At 41.2% G+C, this 18,269-nt stretch overlaps 1 protein-coding gene across 1 annotated transcript in view; it reads left to right on the top strand.

Annotated features, from left to right (window-relative positions):
- Positions 1-18,269, top strand: part of Itga9 (integrin subunit alpha 9) — a 332,354-nt gene that overhangs the window by 276,098 nt on the left and 37,987 nt on the right. The window contains exons 24-25 of the mRNA XM_033756921.1: positions 14,894-15,019; positions 17,019-17,138. Coding sequence (XP_033612812.1) covers positions 14,894-15,019; positions 17,019-17,138 — 246 coding nt within the window. The remainder of the gene's footprint in view (positions 1-14,893; positions 15,020-17,018; positions 17,139-18,269) is intronic.

The following is an 18,269-nucleotide window of genomic DNA, read 5'->3' as shown; positions in this document are numbered from 1 at the left end:
AATCCAATAAAATAGATAATGCTCTAGGAAATTTTATCAATAAATAAGAGAGATGATGCCAAAAAACAACACTAGAAATGATAAAAGAGCCATATTCATGTGAAGATATTTAAAATAGTTTTCCTGCACATGTAAAAACCTAGTAAGACGTGAATGAGGTTTTTTAAAATTTATCTAAATCAAGGACCTTCAGGAAAAAAATATGAGTAAACAAAGTCCCACACTTTCAAAAAGTTCCAGGGCCTGGGATTTAGCTCATTGTTGCTGCCACCTGCCTCACAAGCTCAAGGTCTTGAGTTCAATCCCTGGTTTAAAAAAAAAAAAAAAAAAAAAAAAAAAAAAAAAAAAAAAAAAAAAAAAAAAAAAAAAAAAAAAAAAAAAAAGTAGTTGTGTCAAAAAGTGCTGGGATTTAGCTCAGTGGTTCTGTCGCCTGCCTCGCAAGCACAAGGACCCGAGTTCAATCCCAAACAAACAAACAAAAAATGTGCTGGACCCAGGTAGCTATGTAGCTGGGATTGTCCAGGCTTTTGGGAATGAACAAGTCCTATTGTTGAAGTTCTTCCAGAGAGCAGAGAAGCTGCACAACTTGCTCTAGAACAGAAGCATAACCCTGGCTCAGGATCTGGGAAGGGAAGCGGGCACATTCACACAGAGCAAGGAAACTAGGCCAAGCTCACTCAAAACAGATAGGGAGATAAATAAATGTTTGCATACCGATTCCTATTTAGAGAATGCCATGTTCTGGGTAAAGCAGGATGCAGTGCGGGAGTGCTAGCTCAGTTCTCCATGCAGAAATTGACTAATACACTTCATTCTGTGAATAGTAAAAGGATTAAAAGAAAAATAATCCTAAGATCTTGATGAAGGCTTCTAAAGAGCAAAACCTTCATTCAGTGTCCATTTATGATTTTTAAAAATTTCCATTTAGGAAGGTGTAAAAGGAAATGTCCTTGACTTGACAGAGATCCTCCACCAAAAATCTATAGAAAACTTCAATTTAAAAAATAAAAACAGCCTAAGAGAGAAAGAAGGCACAGTGCTTGTTATTCTCTTCAGTTTAGTAGGCTCTAAAATGGTGAAGTGGAGAGTAACTTTATCATACTATGTTAGGATTCTGAGAGGGTGCTGTTAAATTCAGACTAGAAAGCAATGATAAATTTGTATTAACAACATCATACCACAGTGATACATGCATTTCCGTGTTTATAGTAGCATAATTCATAATAGCTAAATCTTGGAAGCAGCCTGTGTGTCTATCAGCAGAGGAATGAATAAAGAATGTGTCATATTTACACACAGCGGAGTGGAATACTACTCTGCCATAAAGAAGAGAAACATGAGTGAGTCATTTGTAGGAAAATGGATGCAACTTGAGACCATAATATTGAGTGAAGTAAATCAGGCACACAAGCTTAATGCATGGTTTCTCTTATTTAAAAAAAAAACTATAAATAACAAGCTAAACAAAAGATAGATAATAAGAAGTAGGGAGATAGATCTTTTTCAAATGGGAAGGGACTTAAGAGATGGGAGAAAAGGAGGAGGGAGAGAAGGGAAAAGGAATGAAAAAAGGAAGTAAGATTTATTAAGTGTGTATACCAACTCCACCAAGGAATATAAACAGCAGTATAGAGTTCCTGTAACAAGCATTTTGCCAGGACAAATTCATTTGCCCTTTGCAATAATTTGGCAAGGAAATTGAGGCACTGAAGAGTTAGAAGAATGGCCAAGGTGACAGTTGGTAGGTGGCTAAGCTGATGTTCACTATTAATCACTGGCTGTAGCCACCTGCAAGGCCTTCTGCCCTCGTTGTGTCTGAACATACAGCTGCCCAGCAGCTCTGGCCTCTCCTAGAAGCCAGAAATGTGGCAACAAAGATTCTGAGGCTTTCCCCAGACCTGCTGGATCAGAATCTGCACTTTAACACGATCCATGGGTGGTTCATCTGCACACTGATATTTGAGAAGTCCTGCTCTCAAGCGTGATACTTAAATCTCTCTCCACTTTCATTTCCGTGTCTGCGTGGCAGTGATGACAGTTCTTGCCATACGAGACCATTGTAGGGATTTTTTTTATCTGCATATACATTCATTCAACAAATACTTTGAAATAAGGTCTTATGACAAAAGGTCTTATGAAGCTTCATTCAAGGTAGGGAAACTAAAAAGTGATCGTGCAGGAGGAGTTCGTAATGAGATCTTCTTGTGTCACACTTTTGTTTTCTGAGAAGACTCTCCTTGATTTTAGCTCTGTTTGATTTCTGTCTTTGGAAATGACAGCCCCAGGATTCCCCACACCCTGTGGTGTCCGGGCTGGACTTCCGGAAGTCTCTGTGTGCTCGTTCACGTGTACTCCAGGGCGGTTTTCTGCCACATGAAGAGTCGCCTACTTCTGACAACAGCAGTTGACGGTGACACTGATTTGTAAAGCCAGCACATTTCACATGAGAAAAGTCCTGTTTTATGATTTAGCTATGCTTGACGGATAATTGCCTCAAAAAGTGTCCTGTGTAGCAACCTTTGCTGAAAGCTGATATTCAACTTGTATATGAGCCAGACTTGGTTATTTAACCCAGGAAATAACCTAAAATAAAATTGAACAACTTAAATTTCTTTCTCAGTCTCTACTACTGTCCACTGTTGTGAAAACATGCATGCCTCCACTTACCCTGTTTTGTTTGTTTTTTGCTATATAATATTTTTTATGCATGCCCCCACTTACCCTGGTTGTTTTGTTTGTTTGGTTGGTTTTTTTACCCTTGAAACTAGCTCTCTGGGTGAGACTTTCCTTCTAACAATAATTTAAGGTTAGAAGCCCCTCTCCAGCAGGAGATGGATTTACAGTCCTAGAATGGCTTTAGTAGATCATATGATCTAACCGTCCACTTTGGGCCAGAACACAATCATGATTATCTCCAGTGCAACAGAGCTAGATTTCCAGCAAGTTTTCTCTGTTAAGCCAGTTTGCATCCCTCAAATCCCATTGTTATGACTACCCTTGGTTCTTCATGCTCTGATTTTCCCCCTGATCTTTTCTTAGCTAAAATGGAAAACAGTTGTCTAGTTCCCTCTGCAAAGAAGGTGACCTGTTACTTAATCATTCTTCCCCCTTCTCTTGTAAAAGAAATTACAATTCCTTTCTTTTTTCATCCTGTGACATCCTTTTTGGTTTTCTCCACATTCTCCAATAATTAAAAATTCAAATAGTCCTGAACATGACCCCCTCTCCTAATCACAGCTTACCATTCACACAGTGAGGACCTAATTTACCATTGAGAACTTTAGTTGTAGTAATTTATCTGTGCTGACGGTCCTGATCATTTCTCTATGTAGTGCTCCAGGACATCTGTAAGAGTCTCTGTAAAATGATTAACAAGGAGATCCATAAGGAACCATATGGTAAAACCCTGCTTTTATAAGCCATTTTCTGTACTCTTCCCCTGCCCACAGCCTCATCCCAACCTTGTCTTCAGCTACTCTGGGCCATGAAGGCTGCTGAACACATCCACCATGTACTTCCCTGGCCCCTGACCTTGCTAATGGATTCTCTCTTCCCCCTGGCTATGTAAAGGCTACTCTTCAAGACCCAATTCACACATCTTCTCTTGCCTTTCTCTTGCCTTTGCTTTCCCAGATGCCTTCCCAGATGGTCCTGCCTCTGCTAAAGACACCCCTCCTTGGGTCTTTGCATCAAAGGGCTGAGCCCAGGATTCACTTTTTCAATGAGTCTTCCTTGGCTCCCTTCCCTAGAGTTGCAGACCCCACCACTCTGGGTTCTATTTTTCTGTGTGTTACCTTCTTTGTAGCACTCATCATTACCCGAAATTACTATTTTTGATTGTCTGTCTGCTTTCAGGAGATTAAAAATACCATGAGAGTAAAGGGCACAGCTCTTGTTTCCTGTGCATCCCAGCATTTGGTACCTTGATGGTAGCACTTGTTCAGATAAAAGAAAGAACTGATTGCCCACACTCCTGTTAGGGTCACCATCTGATGTGTCTCCTTCTGCCTTAGGATAAGGGTGTGTACTTAAGTACCCTGCTATGTATCTAACACCTCCTGTGTCCAAAGAACCTGAGAAATTTGCATTGAATTAAAATCCCTAGTAGTCTCAGTTTGAAAAAGTCCCTTAACCCATAGCAAATATGTGAAAATGAGAAAGAAAATAAAGCTTTCAAATCATAATCATTTGTCATATGTGAAAGCTTCTAAGAGCAGACACACTCCAGAAACTTTGGTCAGAGATGTTCCTCCACCACCATCCTTATACAACCCCCCCGCCCCCCGATCTCTGTGTGGCCCCACACCTTTTCTTCTTTGTTTTTACACATGTATGAACATGAGTTGAATAGTCATGTTCCTGAAATGGATCAGGATTGGGGTCATTATCATTTTCTTTTTAACAGAGGCCAAACCCTTAAAAGAGGGGAGGTGATTGACTGTATGCTGGAGCGAGAGTTACATTCCTAGGGTCTCGGTCACTATGAATTTGGGCAAAAGGAGAAAGTGTATGTTTCTTTGCTCAGCACACCCCCATGGAAGCTGGGGACAAGCTCCAGCCTGGGCTGTCCATGTACGGTGTGGGTCAGAGGCTGCCCTTTAACCCCTGTGGACAGCGAATAAGTCAAGCCAGCAGCGCTGTCTCCCGCTGACCCGTGTGCTTGCTTTATCCGGGAGCCCCGGTGTCTTGTGCTCACAGCTGCTGCACCATCTGGAAGCAGTAAGGCTTTGCGGCCAGCGTGTGGGCTATTTGGAATGCTGATGCTTAGGTGACTGGTGTTTTCTGCTCTCTGACATGAATAGGCCTTAAAAGGTGGTGATTATGCAGTTGACTTTCCTTCATTCCTTAAAAGCAACATGACACAGAGCCCTGCCAGTGCAGGGGTGATGGGTTGTTACTGAAGTTGATAACAGGAAATTTCGCTGAGGATCAGAGCTCAATCAGCCATTGCCGAGAAACACATGGTTCTAATTTAACCTGCTGAGGACTAATTGTGTCAGCTTTGGAAACATAAAAACAGGCAAATTACTTTCTGACATGAACACCGAGTTTCTTATGACTAGAGAAACTGCCTCAACATTATTAGACACTGAGAAGTAGTTTTCTCCCCAAGTGTTGGGCAGCCAACTTCACCTACTTCCCTTTAATTATCTAAACTTATGACATGAAGCACATTTCAGGCCTCCCATGAAGTCCCTGAAACCTTAGACTTAATGAATGACATCTAGGTTTCACTTTTCACTGTTCTGGTGAATACATTCTTCAGGAAATAGCGTTAGAGGGAGGCAGACAGAGATGCATGAATACAGCATCCAGAAAATTACTGCCACTGATCTTTTGATAAAGGATAATAAGCTATTCATCTAATAAATGCAGAGATGACCCAATGAATCCTTTAATGTAAGATGGATATGAACTTTGTTCTTTGCCATAAAAGAGGTCTAAATGCTACAACCAAAAATTAAATTACTAATACAATTCCAAGTCTGTGTTGTGTCCCATATGGGGGTTACTGTCTCATTTATTATCCAAATCAACAGACCATTCTGCTTCAAAAATGTATCTTTTCCATGGAAGGAAAGCATTTTTGGCATGCATGTCAAGTGCTCAGATAACATATTTATGTCTCGCTTTTTCTCAAAAGAGAATCTGACCACATCTGGAAATTCTTTGGTGTCACTGCTTCTCTGAAACTAGTTCCCATCTGTATCACTTTAACTACAGTAAAGGCCATCCTGGTGCTTGAGAAAAGGGCTTCATCTGAGGCCTTTCTCTGATTAAATGCAAATGAATTCTGTTTTACAGGGAGCCTGGTGTGGCCTGCACTCTTGACTTTCTAGCGTGTTGACCTGTGGGTCCCAGAGGAAAAGGGATCAGGGGCAAAGAGTGAAGACACTGCTTTGGTCAAAGCCCAAAGCTGATGTAAACAAAATTTACCTACTTTTATCATAAGAGGTTAAGTTATTTGTGAAATGGCAAACATACAGAGGTCAACATTGTACAGTGGGTTGTGCTTGCCCTATGTTCTGAAACATTGAGACTTTGCCCCTTTATTTTCTATTTCAGTTTTCATCTTGGTAATACCCTCACTTCTCAGTGGTGCAGCTTTTCACAGTAGTGGTGGCCTTTAGGACAGGGAAGGGATTTGCACAAGCACTTTATTTAGAAGGTGATTTTTCAAAGTTAAAGTGATGATCTTTCAGTTCAAAAACAGAATTCTTTGAGCTCTTCATTGATTCCGCTCTTTATATGAGGACCTGTATTACCATAGCTCAGGTTGTGATAATCAGGATGTTTTTCCTCTTTGGATTTTTGTCTTTTTGTATAAACACAGTGGAACCTTCAACTAAATGTACAGATGAATAACAGAAAAATCAGAACTTGCCAAACATTAATAAAGGGGTCTCTTTCTACAAAGCAAAAAGTGAATCGTTCTTCAGGAGGACATGCCACAGAACTACCTTTTAACTTGAAATAGTGTCACACACAAAACTTGCGTTCTCAACTTTTGAATACATTGGTGGGATAAAGCTAGGTATATTCCCAATAAGAAACCATCTAAGATTATTATTGCTGTTTCTAGCCTTACGTTAAACAGCATCATTGTAGTGGTTAACTCAGAGTAAATAAATAGAGCCTTAGATTTTTCTCTCCATAGGCTACTCTGGATCTGCATAAGAAAAAGGCTTGAAGTGATGATAAACATGAAAATACTTGTCTTAGAATTTATTTTTTTATTTTTTGGTTTTTTGAGACAGGGTCTCACTATGTAGTTGAGACTGACCTGGAACTCACTATGTGACCCAGGCTGGTCTTGAACTCGAAGTGATCTTCCTGCTTCAGCCTCCTGAGTACTGGGATTACAGGTGTGTGACACCATGCCCAGCTCTTAGAATTTATTATTAAAATAATGCCATCTTTTGCCATTCTTTGATCAATACCAAGAAGCACTTAGCAGCCAATTAAAGCAATGTGACTTAATATGAAATATAATATGAAAGACTATATAAAGCAAATGTGAATAGTTTGCATTTTGCTGAATAGAATCTGTGTGGTCATTGCATTAATCTTTCTAGTTTAAACATCTTAGGTCAGCCTAATCAAGCAGTTGGTGTCATTTCTCAGTCATTTTATAAGTACTATTCTTACTTCAAACCTTGCAGTCTTCAAATTAATATCAGCACAGCCATTGTGGACAATGTGAAGCCTCCCATGGCAGAATGGGACATCCTGTTGTCCTTTACCTTGATTCCCAGAGTAGGCAGTGGGTAATTGAATTACCAGGATATGCATTCCAACCTCAGAGGGCGTGTGAATTCAGAGAAGCATGCAGCAAGTCAGTGGGCCGGCCATCAGCTGTGATTATGTAACGTGATATGGAAAAGTAGCCCAGGGATGTTACAGAACAGAAAGTCAATGGTTAACAGAGCAGTGTGAGCTAACACGAAACACATGTTATTCAACAGTGAACCTATGCCCCCTTTAATCCAAGTCAATTCAGCAAACACAGCCTTTAGGTCAGACTTTACTCAAGAACCATGTTAGTGACGACTCTGGGCATGGTTCATTTGAATTTGTTCCTCTGCTAGTTCAGTCTTCCCTTTCCCTTTCATTGGCTATGCACTGTGTTCAGGAGACATCAAGCCAGGACTTTTCGGTGATCCTCCCCCTTTCTGAAACCCCAACCAGTTGAAGTATAGTTAGGAGATGGGCTGATGTTGATTAAAAAGGGGACACCTATTGCTTATTGAAGTTTATAATACCATATGCCTGAGGTCAAGCTGGCTCCTTAACTTTGAGACATGTTAATTTGCCTGTCTCAAATCACACATTCTCCTACATCCATCTAAAGCCTTCCCTGGCTTGCACAACTTTCTAGGTGACCACCCCTACCCACCCCACTTATTAGATTTGCTTACAACACTCAGTCCATTTTCTGTTGCTGTAACTGAGTTCACAGACTGGCTTTTAGTCCTAAAGAGCAGAGGTTCATTTGGCTCATGGTTCTGGAGGTGGGACATCCAAGAGCATGGTGCCATCATTTGGTGAGAGTTTCTTGCTGAATAGTAATGTGGCAGAGGACATCACATGGGGTGACGGCAACCAACCTAGCAGAGGGAGTGTACTTTTATAACAAAGCGGCCTCCTAATGACCCGTGAGCCCTTCAGTCTGTGTGGATGAATCCGTTGGTGAGGACAGAAGAGAGCCTCAGCACCTATTCATCTCCCAAGAGTCACCTCTCAACTTACTTTTAACATTGGGATTTGGGGATTAAGCTTCTGACTATGAATTTGGGGAACATATTCAGAGCACAGCAGCCCTCCTCTGTTTTAGCCTCCCTCTCCTGTCTTGCTTCTGGCCACTGTAATCTAGAATCCATGCAGTGCTTACCCCATGTTGAACTCCTGGGCTCTCCAGACTCAAGTGTATTGTTCTCATGCTCCTTTGCCTGGATTCTCTTCCCACTTCTCTTTCCCCTCTCAAGATTCTTTTTATCCTTGGAGTTGCATCCAAAGTGCTATCTCCTCTGAGTCAGAACTGCACATCATGTTGGGGCTGACTTCCTGTTAGAGAAAAAAACTTGTAGAAAAGGTTTATGCTTATAATAGGGGCCGTGCTATGAGGGCCAGGATGATGATGTGGCAGTCAGGGAGTTTAGGCTGCAGTGTGTGGGACAGTGGCTGTGCTGCCTGGGTACAGGGAAGAGGCGTGAGACAAGGAGGAACCTGGTGGGGACTTTGGAGCTGTGTTTCTCACACACTTAATCTCTCTGGACCTCAGTCTTCTCATCTGTAAAATGAAGGTGAAAATTAAGGAGACTGAATGTCACTGTTTGCCTGACATACCTCTGATAAGTGTCTCTGTCTTGATTTTATGTCTGATTGACTCCCCAACTTCACTTTTCAAAATGTCCAGTTTCATAGTAGAATATTATTCAGCCACAAAAGGAAGGAAATGCTGTCCATTGCTTATGGCAGTACGGACAAGCCTGGAGGACACTGTGGTAAGTGAAATCAGTCAGGCAGAGAAAGACAAATACTACATATTCTTACTCAGCGTGGAAGCTAAAAGGTTAATCTCACAGAAATAGAGAATTAGAATAGTGATCACCAGAGCCTGGGAAGGGTGGGGACAGCGGAAATGGAGATAAGAAGGTTAACAGGACAGAGGTACAATTGGATAGGAGAGAGAACTTCTAATGTTCTGTTGCACAGTAGGATAACTCTGATTAACAACAATTACTTGCATATTTCAAAATACTTGGTAGAGAAGGTATTGAATGTTTCAAACACAAAGATAGCTGTCTTAGGTGATAAGCTAACTACACTGATCTCATCATTACCCATTGTATACACATATTGAAAAGTCACAACTATTCTCCACAAACATGTACAATTACATGTTAAGGTAAAAGTTTTTTAACTACCAGTTTAGATGATAAATCATATGGTCACCATGCTGATGACAGTGCTGTGGGCACACGAGTGTCATAAGTCTCAATGTGTGGCCTGGCTGTCAGAATGGTGCCTTGGGCTACCTGGTGATCTCCCCTATTTCATGTGAACTGGGATAGAGGAGCCCATGACCAACTAGAATTGGTTCCCAGGGTGAAGTGCTTGCGACTTGAGTCTTAGAAAAACAACCAAAAGACTTTTCTGGGATAGGGCTGTGTTAGGGCTTCTCTGCTCTGAACTGAGTGAGATACCTCCCCCTCCCTCTGTGGCCTATAGAGTCTTCTGTAAATGTTCTAGGCGTCCCTTTTCCATGATGATAACGTTAAACAAAGGGTCACCTATTTTTCTCAGCATCATGCTGTGCTGTGAACTCCAATTTCATGTTTCAAAATCAGTATTTCATGATTGGAAACAACCTGGAGTAAACAGGAACATCCTCTCCCAAGCCTGAATCCTTGGCAGCTTCTGATCATGAAGTCTTTCATGACCACAGCTCTCCTATTCTTTGCCACCGAGTGATATCCATAGTCTCCTTAGGTGCCCACAACCAGAAATCCTGGCAGTTTCATACATTACCACCATCTCTTGGTTTTAACTTCATAATGTTTTCTTTGAAGTCAAAGTAGGGGAATGACAGATACCAACCAAAAACACCCAAAAAAAACAAAACAAAACCCCTTGATGGCTGCTTTGGCAGAATTTAGCCTTGACTGTGTTCTGTATCCTCTTGTCCTTATTTGTGTGATTAGTAAAGTCCTGCTGTTTGAATTCCAATGTCCATGGACCTTTTCCAGTCCCCCAAGAGGTCCTGGAAGATAAGCAGCTATGTCATGGGAAGTATTTAGACTCAGTTTGGGAAACACATAAGTAAGTGGGAAGAATGAGCAGGGACTGATGGCCGCAGGGACTGATGGCCACAGTGCCCTTGGCCAGCCAAGTAAGGCTGTTGGACACTACTGTATGGTGTTTGGATTGTTAGCAGTGCACAAAAAAGCATTCTTCCCCTTGATTTTAAGCAAGGAAGATGGTTAAAGTTGTGGAACATACGTGGGTAGTAATTCCTTATCTGTGCAACATGAGATTAGGTGACCTTATGCTCCAAAGAAAATCCACAGATAGTCCTTGAAGCGTGAAATTAGCATCTGAGAATCACCCTCCAGGCCAGTGTCCTAGTTTTCTGGATGAGGAATTTGAGGTCCTGGAGACCCAAATTGGCACAGCTATTATGTGGTAGAGTAAGGCTGCAACCAGGGATTATTGAGTGTTCATCAAGAACGTCTGTGCCCCAGAATTCCTTCACTGGGTCCCAGAAGCTGCCAGCTGCCAACCTTGTGACAGTAGACAAGTCACTGAACTTGGGGCCTCTGGTTCCGCATTTGTCAGCTGAACCCTTGGGATCACATGGACTTGCAGCTGCCTTCCAGAAACAACATTCCAGGATGATCTGCTCCCTTTCCAGCCTGCGAGACAATACAGAACAGCCTAGCCTCCCAGGCCACAGGTACTTTGGCCTCCCAAGGTCTGGACAGGAGTCTTTCTTTTCTTTTTGTTTTGTTCTGGTTTTTTTTTTTTTTTTTGGTAGCAGTGGCAAAGATGGTTCAAGATGGAGGACACCTCGGGTTTCCGGACTTTGAGACTGGTGGTTTGTGGTTCCTTCCCTTTGGCCTGCATGCTAACAGAGAAGGATAGTTTCTCTCTGCTTTACTTCTCTCTGACTCCTGAGAGCCAGCACAGGGACATAGTAACACGCAGATCTCCGCAGCTGGACAGACTGAGTCCCAGCCTGGCTCTGTAGTCTGCTAACTGGGGACCTGTGCTTGACATCACCTCTCCTTGCCTCCCCATTTCTCCATTTGTAAAATGAGGATAGGAATGGCACCTGCTTCCTGGACTATTTGAGGACTGAGTGTTTAATGTGGAAAGCACTCAGAGGTGGCATACAGGAAGGGCGTAGGATTACTAGGCATTACCATGATGATCTTGTATCTACCCACCCCACAGAAGAGTAACTCCCTTTGATGAGCCTGGCCAGGAACCAAATTGACCTATTCTAGCTAGTCTGACCCAGATCCATGCAGCATCCAGCAACCTTCAAGCTCCCTTTGAAATGGGACCACCCTGAACCTCCCAGAAAAACATTTTCCCTGATTGAAAAGGGGCCTGTTGTAACCACAGTCAGGCTAAGATACTCATTTGCCACAGACTCCATCTCAACTTCTCTCCTCCAGATTCTACTGGGGGTAGGTAAGTGTCATGTGGTATCTGTCACTCTGTCACCACTTCCCTGTTCACAGGCCATCCCAGGGCCTCCTTGGAAGAGGAGGACTAACTTCTGAGCCCTCTCTGTACCTATGGGTTTGATGTTGAGGTTTAGTTTTCGTACCCTCCTTTCCCTGCCACTGCCAGCCCATTTTCCTTTTCTGCTGGTGTCTGTGGCCTGATCACTGCACCAGTTCCTTATGCCAAAGGACATAAATGAAGCTGGCTAGGTTAGAGCTTTTCTACTTCTCTCTGCCTAGAAACTCACAGCACAGAGCAAGGAGGAACTCTGCTCCCATCTCTGATTTTAATTAGGGTGAATGTTTCTTTTTTTTTTAAAGTAGAAAAATTACTGAGGGAAAGAAAGCTTCTGTCTCAGAGAGACAGAAGGGGGACCAGAAAGTCAGTTGCCTTCAGGATGGATGCTTTTTGCAAGGCTCAGAGTTGTTTCTCTTGATCCAGACCAAATGAATTGGGAAGCCAGGCCTGGTGGTCTTCACAGGGATGTTGGGTGCTGCAGACCATCTTCCAGGGCCTGTCAGCACCTTTACATCCAGAGGACAGTCAAGGAAAGTGGAGCCCCACATGCTTCAGAGAGAAAGATGATGGGAGTTAAGAGCATAGCTGTTCTCATCTGGCTTCTCAAATGCCCCATGACGTAAATGCTTTCTCTCCAGCATGTTATGTATTTGCCCAAATACATGTCAACTCCCAAATAATGTAACTCCCACTTTCTTTCCTCGTGAAGCAAATTTAACCTTTTCTCTGCTCTCCCCCTTTCCTTCCTTCCTTTCCCTCTCCCTCTCCCTCTCTCTCCCCCCTTCCCTTCTTTGCCTACTTAATAGGAATCAGCACTGTGGCTGCCTTTGAGGTGAGGGGTGAAAATGGAGTGGAAATGGGCCAGGGGGGATTTTCTGCAGTGATGGGCTTGTTCTGTACTTTGATTAGGGTGGTGGTTCCTGGGTGACCTCATTTGTCAAAATTCATCAGACTGCATCCTTGAGATCTGGGCACCATTGGGAATGTAAATTTTGTTTCAATTTTAAAATGTTAGGAAAGTGAATAGTAAACTATCTATGCATAATATTTAAATTAATTATGTAATTGCATACTTGAAATCATATATGAGCAATACATTTATTTATAATACTTTTTCCATTCACATTTCACAATTAATTTTATTCAAACATGCATCTTCTAAGATCAGTGTATATTATTACTAAGCCATTTTTTTAGTCAACACTTTTCCAGAATATGTCATTTTCAATTTCTCACATTTATTTGAAATGCAGAACCTTCTGAATCCATGTTTGATGCTGAAATTTTATTGCAATCCGCAAATATCCATTTGAGTAACATTGTAGCAGTTGTTTTTCCAGTTTGCCTTCTAAGTGAATACTCATGATCCTTACCACATAAGTAACATATGTATTGCTTTCTAAAATGAGCTTCAAAATATTTATCATAATGTTGCATAATTATACCCAAAGAACAATCACCAAATCTGCCGTAAACTTCATTGCCTCTTTTCCACTAGTCCCTCGAGTAACCTCTAAAATTGTTCAAAGCTAGTGTTGATTGAGACCATTTCAGGTTGGAGTATCTTCCCCAAGTGTTGCAATTCAAAGAAAGTGACTCAGAGTATCCCAAATTATGAGAATGTTTAAAGGAAGGACAAGTCCCAAACTATGAGATACGTTAAAGGCAACATTCCCTTTTCTAAGTTAATTTGAGAAAATAAAACTTCACCTTTTTTTCAGGCATGTATAGTAAATCCTAGAATATGTTCAGACCAAAGATGAAATAGAGATTAATTTAGCAAACTTCAGTGATCTCGTTTTATAGTTCATTATTAAAAGATGAACATTCTCACGTTAGAAGTATCTTTATGTAAAAACTTTAAACCTTGCTCCCTACCACAAATGAGAAATGGGAACATTCTTGGATAAATTCAAGAGCACTGTATTTTATTCCAGGGCATTGAAGCTAGGGAAACTTCAGTATGACTGGTTAGTAATGGGTCTGTGAACACAGTCCCAAACTGTGAGTTCCTAATTGTCAATTGCTGGGTCTGACCTTATATCTTGTCCACTTTTCGGCTGTAACACATGTGATAGGGTGATCTACAAAGCTTTGTTTTGTTCAAAACTTCCTCGATATCAATGTCAAAATAAATATTGCTTTTAAAGGAACAAATCTTGCTGACAGAAACCAAATCAGGAACCTCACCAAGAGTTCTCTGGGTATATTGTTTCTTGTCTGGCTCAGTGCCGTGGCTGTCCTGTTTTATTTTTCTTTCTTTATTGGTAATAGAACCCTAGTTTTAAATAGCATCATCCAATGGAGACTCTAGTTAGAACAGGGAAGGAACAGATATGAGGACCACAGCAGTGCTGATACCCTTTTTCTGTCTCATAACCTTCCTGCAGGGTTAACAGCACCTTATTGGCTCTATTAAACACTCTGAAAACTGCTGATAGTGGACCATAAATAAGGTCCACTTACGAACCCTTGGGTCTCAGAAGTCCTGAGCTCCAGAAGGCTTATTAGTTTGTATGTGTGGGCAAGTGTCTTAACCCGAGTGTCCCTTTTCCTCATCCAAACATCATCAGTGCTTATCTGAGAGAATTGCTCTGACGTCCATAAATATGTCTGAAAAACGTGACCTGCAATTTTTGTTTTGTTCCTTAAGTCTTAAAATTTCCTAATCACATCTCATTTGCATGTTATGTGTCATTTCGTCTGTTATTTAGGGACTTCAGATGAATATTTTGTATTATTTGCTCATTTTGATGCAAGAACTTCTACCTAAAACTCCTTAGCCAGAGCCAGGGATGGTAGGACACCTGTAGTACTCAGGAGCCTGAGACAAGAGGATTGCTTGAGCTGAAGAGTTTGAGGCCAGCCTGGAAAACATAGCAGGACCTGTCTTTAACAAAAGGTTGGTCAGGTGCTGGAGATTTATTCAGTGGCACTGCACCTCGCTTGTAAACACAAGGTGAGTTTGATCCCCAGTACAGGGGGGAAAAAGGTTTGTCTGCCATTTGTGTCCACTAGAGAACAAATAGAAGGAAAAAGGAGAATTTGGATTCTACAGCTATTGCCTCTCCAACAAGGAATTCCTGGATTGGATCTTTTCTTGGGACCGACCACTCTGACAGGCCTCTCTTCATTTCAGGTGGGCCAGGAGAAGGGAAACTGTTCGTTCCAGAAAAACCCAACCCCCTGCATTATCCCGCAAGAACAAGAAAATATCTTCCATACCATATTTGCTTTTTTCACAAAGTCTGGAAGAAAAGTCTTGGTAAGGATTTGCTTAGTGGCTGGGGTAACATGGGTGGTCCTTACTAGGAAGGCAAGTCTGAGATTAAAGGCCAGTTTTCTATTTGGTATTCGTTATTTCCCAAATCTGGCTTTCATCAATTGACTTATAAAGTCACAAAGACTGTGGTCAACTCCTGTGTTTCAGTTTGAGGTTTCCATCCAAGTGTTAAATTTATATTCATTTCCTTTGCATGACAAAGGGGAAGCCTTTGCAACCCACCAAGCACAAAGCGAAATACTTCCTCAACTAGGATGAATTTAAACCAGAGTGATGGTTTTTGTACAATCACTTGGAAAACTGCTTGGAAGTATTTTCTGAAGCTAAATATATGTGTGCTCTGTGACCCAGCAATATAGACAATTCCTGGGTATGGCCCGCAAGAGAAGTACATTCACGTGCCTCCCAAAAGACATGGACAGGAATATTCAGAGCAATTTTGTGTTAAAAGCTGATAACAATTTAGATATCTATCAGCATGTCAATAGGTAAACAGTTGTGGTATATTCATGCCCTAGAATATTGCACAGCAATGAAAAATATAACAACACAAGTAAACTTCATAGACATGGTATTGAATGAAAGAAGTTAAAGACAAAAGGGCACATGCTGGACTATTTCACATATATGGAGTCCAGAAACAGAAAAAATGAATCATTTTATGGTGGCAGTAGCGGTCAAGATAGTGTATACTTTTGGTGGAATGTGAACTGAAGGCCCTAAGAGTACCTGCTGAGGTGGTGGCAGAAATGTGTATCATGATCAGGGTGTGATGGTCATGACCATTGGTGGTGTATGATCAGGTATAAGCATGTAAAACATGTGTGCTTGGTGGGTAGGCTTAATATTTGTCCATGTTATTCTTCAGGGGTTTTTAAATGAAGGAATTGAAGATGGAATCATGATGCTTTTTTTCCAAAGCCTCCTTTTCTTGTGCCTTTTGTTACACGTTTCTAGATCCTTATTTCATTCTAGGTACATTTCACTTACGTTTATTGTGTCTTTCCTCACTTTCTTCTCTGGTAGAGAGGCACAACTATTTGCCACTTGAAAAGTTTGAATTTTTCTCTTACATTATGCGGATAGTATAGCTGTTTTTAAAAGTCCAGCGTCATTAGGGGTAGTGTTATCCACCTGTTTGATGATACAACTTTGTATCTGGCTAAAAATTTCTACAGCAAATGAAACCTAATGAAGGTATACAAATACAGAAGAGAAAAATTCCTCTTTTGTAATATGGAATTTACATTTCTCTTGGTAATTTGTGTTTTGTTGTACAAGAGTTTACGTGACATCTTAACCTCTGATTTTCATAAGAAATGACCATGAGGGGGTCATGGTGGCACATGCCTAGACTCCAGTATAGTAGGCTGAAGCACGAGGATGGCAAGTTCAAGTCCCACCTATTTTCAGACCTTGTCTCAAAATAAAAGCTCCTGGGGCTACAGCTCAGCGCAAAGGCCCTGGGTTCAATTTTTAGTTCTGAAAAAAAATGTTAAAACCATGAGTTTGTATTTGCCATTGCACAGGCAGAAATTATAGAATATAGAAAATCTATCTTATATTGAAAACTCATAGGAATACTGTCAGAATATGGAGATGTGTTTCTGTTTAGGAACAGTTAGGCCTTTTTGCGAAATCTAATTTTTTGGTAGATTAAGTATGGAAAGCTGCTTTCTCCAGGCAGAAAAATCCCTCGAGTGCCCTCTGGTGGCAAGAAAAAATAATTATATCTTCCTTTTTTATTTTGATAGCTCTTCCCTCCTGCTGCTGGGGATCTAACCCCCAGGGCCTCCCACGTGCTAGGCAGGCCCTCTTCCCACTGAACTACATCCCCAGCCCTTCATCTTCCTTGTGTTTTTTCCTCTGCCTGGAATCACCTCAGTCATCAGACGGAAGTTCTAGAATTGGTGTTCTATAAATAGCTGTGGATTTATCTTTGTTCTTAATACTGTTGGACAATTCTGATTTTTCTTCTCAGGACTGTGAAAATCCAGGAATGTCTTGCCTGATAATACACTGTAACCTTAGTGCTCTCACTAAAGAAGAAAGTCGTACAATAGATGTTTACATGCTGCTGAACACAGAAATATTGAAGGAGGTAAGTCCTGAGGACCCAGCATCTTGGGCTTCACTGAAAGCACCTGAGTTGGTTTCCTTGTGATACTTTGGCTGCACTTTTTGAAAGTTTTTTTGTAAGTACTATTGGTGATTCTGCTGCCGATACTGTGGGGTGGGGTATCAATTGCTTGCTACTTAAAGTGCAGACCCAGGACCAGCAGCATCCCCTGTGTTTGTTAGAAATGCTTAATTTTGGAGCCTACCACAGACTTGTTGAATCAGCATCTTGATTTTATCAAGCTTCCCAGCTGTTTTGTTTGCACACATAAGATTCTCATTTTTCACTTTATGTCAGAATCACCTGAAGACTTTGTTAAAACTCAGTTTCCTTGTGGGTAGAGTCTGAGATTCTGCAGTTCTGCCAGTCTCCTAAGTGATGCCACTTCTAATCTAGAGGCCATGTTTTTCACCAAGGGCTGGCAAACCTTTTCTGTAAAAGCCGGTTGGAACTATTGTAGGTTTTATGGGCCATACTACTCAACTTAGCTCTTGTATTGTGTCAGAGAAGCCATAGACAACACGCTTAGGAATAGACACGACAGTATTCTAATAAAACTTTATTTGCAAAAACTAGCAGAGGGCCACATCTGACCTATGAGTCCTAGGTTTTCTCACCTCTTGTTTAGATGACCCCTTGTTTCACAAGAGCCCAACTATTGAACCTGAGGTCACTTCGATATTATAAGTTTACCAAAAGTGATTCTAAAGGTTTATCAAAAAATGCCTCAGTCAGTAAATTGGTGTCCCTTAAAAGAATTGTGTAAACTTATTATTATTTATTTTAAGAGCTGCTGAGTCTGAGATGCCTTTTCTAACAAGACACTATAAAAATAATTTCATGTGAGGATAAAACAAAATATGAATGTTTGCCACAGTTTCTAGTCATTTCTTTTGGAGATAAATATAATTAATATGTATAAAACTATCAGTGGGTGAATGAATATCCTTAGAATAGTCATTTTGTGGTTTTAAATTAGACACAGCAGTGACCTGCTGACCTGAAAAGATGCAGGCATGGGAGATGGTTTTCCCCACTTTCTGTAGCTGTTGCAGCCTCCACACATCTGTGAAGAGCTGGGCGTGATTCCACGTTCCTGGATTTGCTGTGGTG

The sequence above is a fragment of the Fukomys damarensis genome, unplaced genomic scaffold, assembly GCF_012274545.1.
Source record: "Fukomys damarensis isolate Sample0158 unplaced genomic scaffold, DMR_v1.0_HiC HiC_scaffold_28, whole genome shotgun sequence".
Taxonomy (NCBI): domain Eukaryota; kingdom Metazoa; phylum Chordata; class Mammalia; order Rodentia; family Bathyergidae; genus Fukomys; species Fukomys damarensis.
Note: the sequence above shows the minus strand (reverse complement) of the source record. Positions and strands in the feature narration are given on the sequence as shown.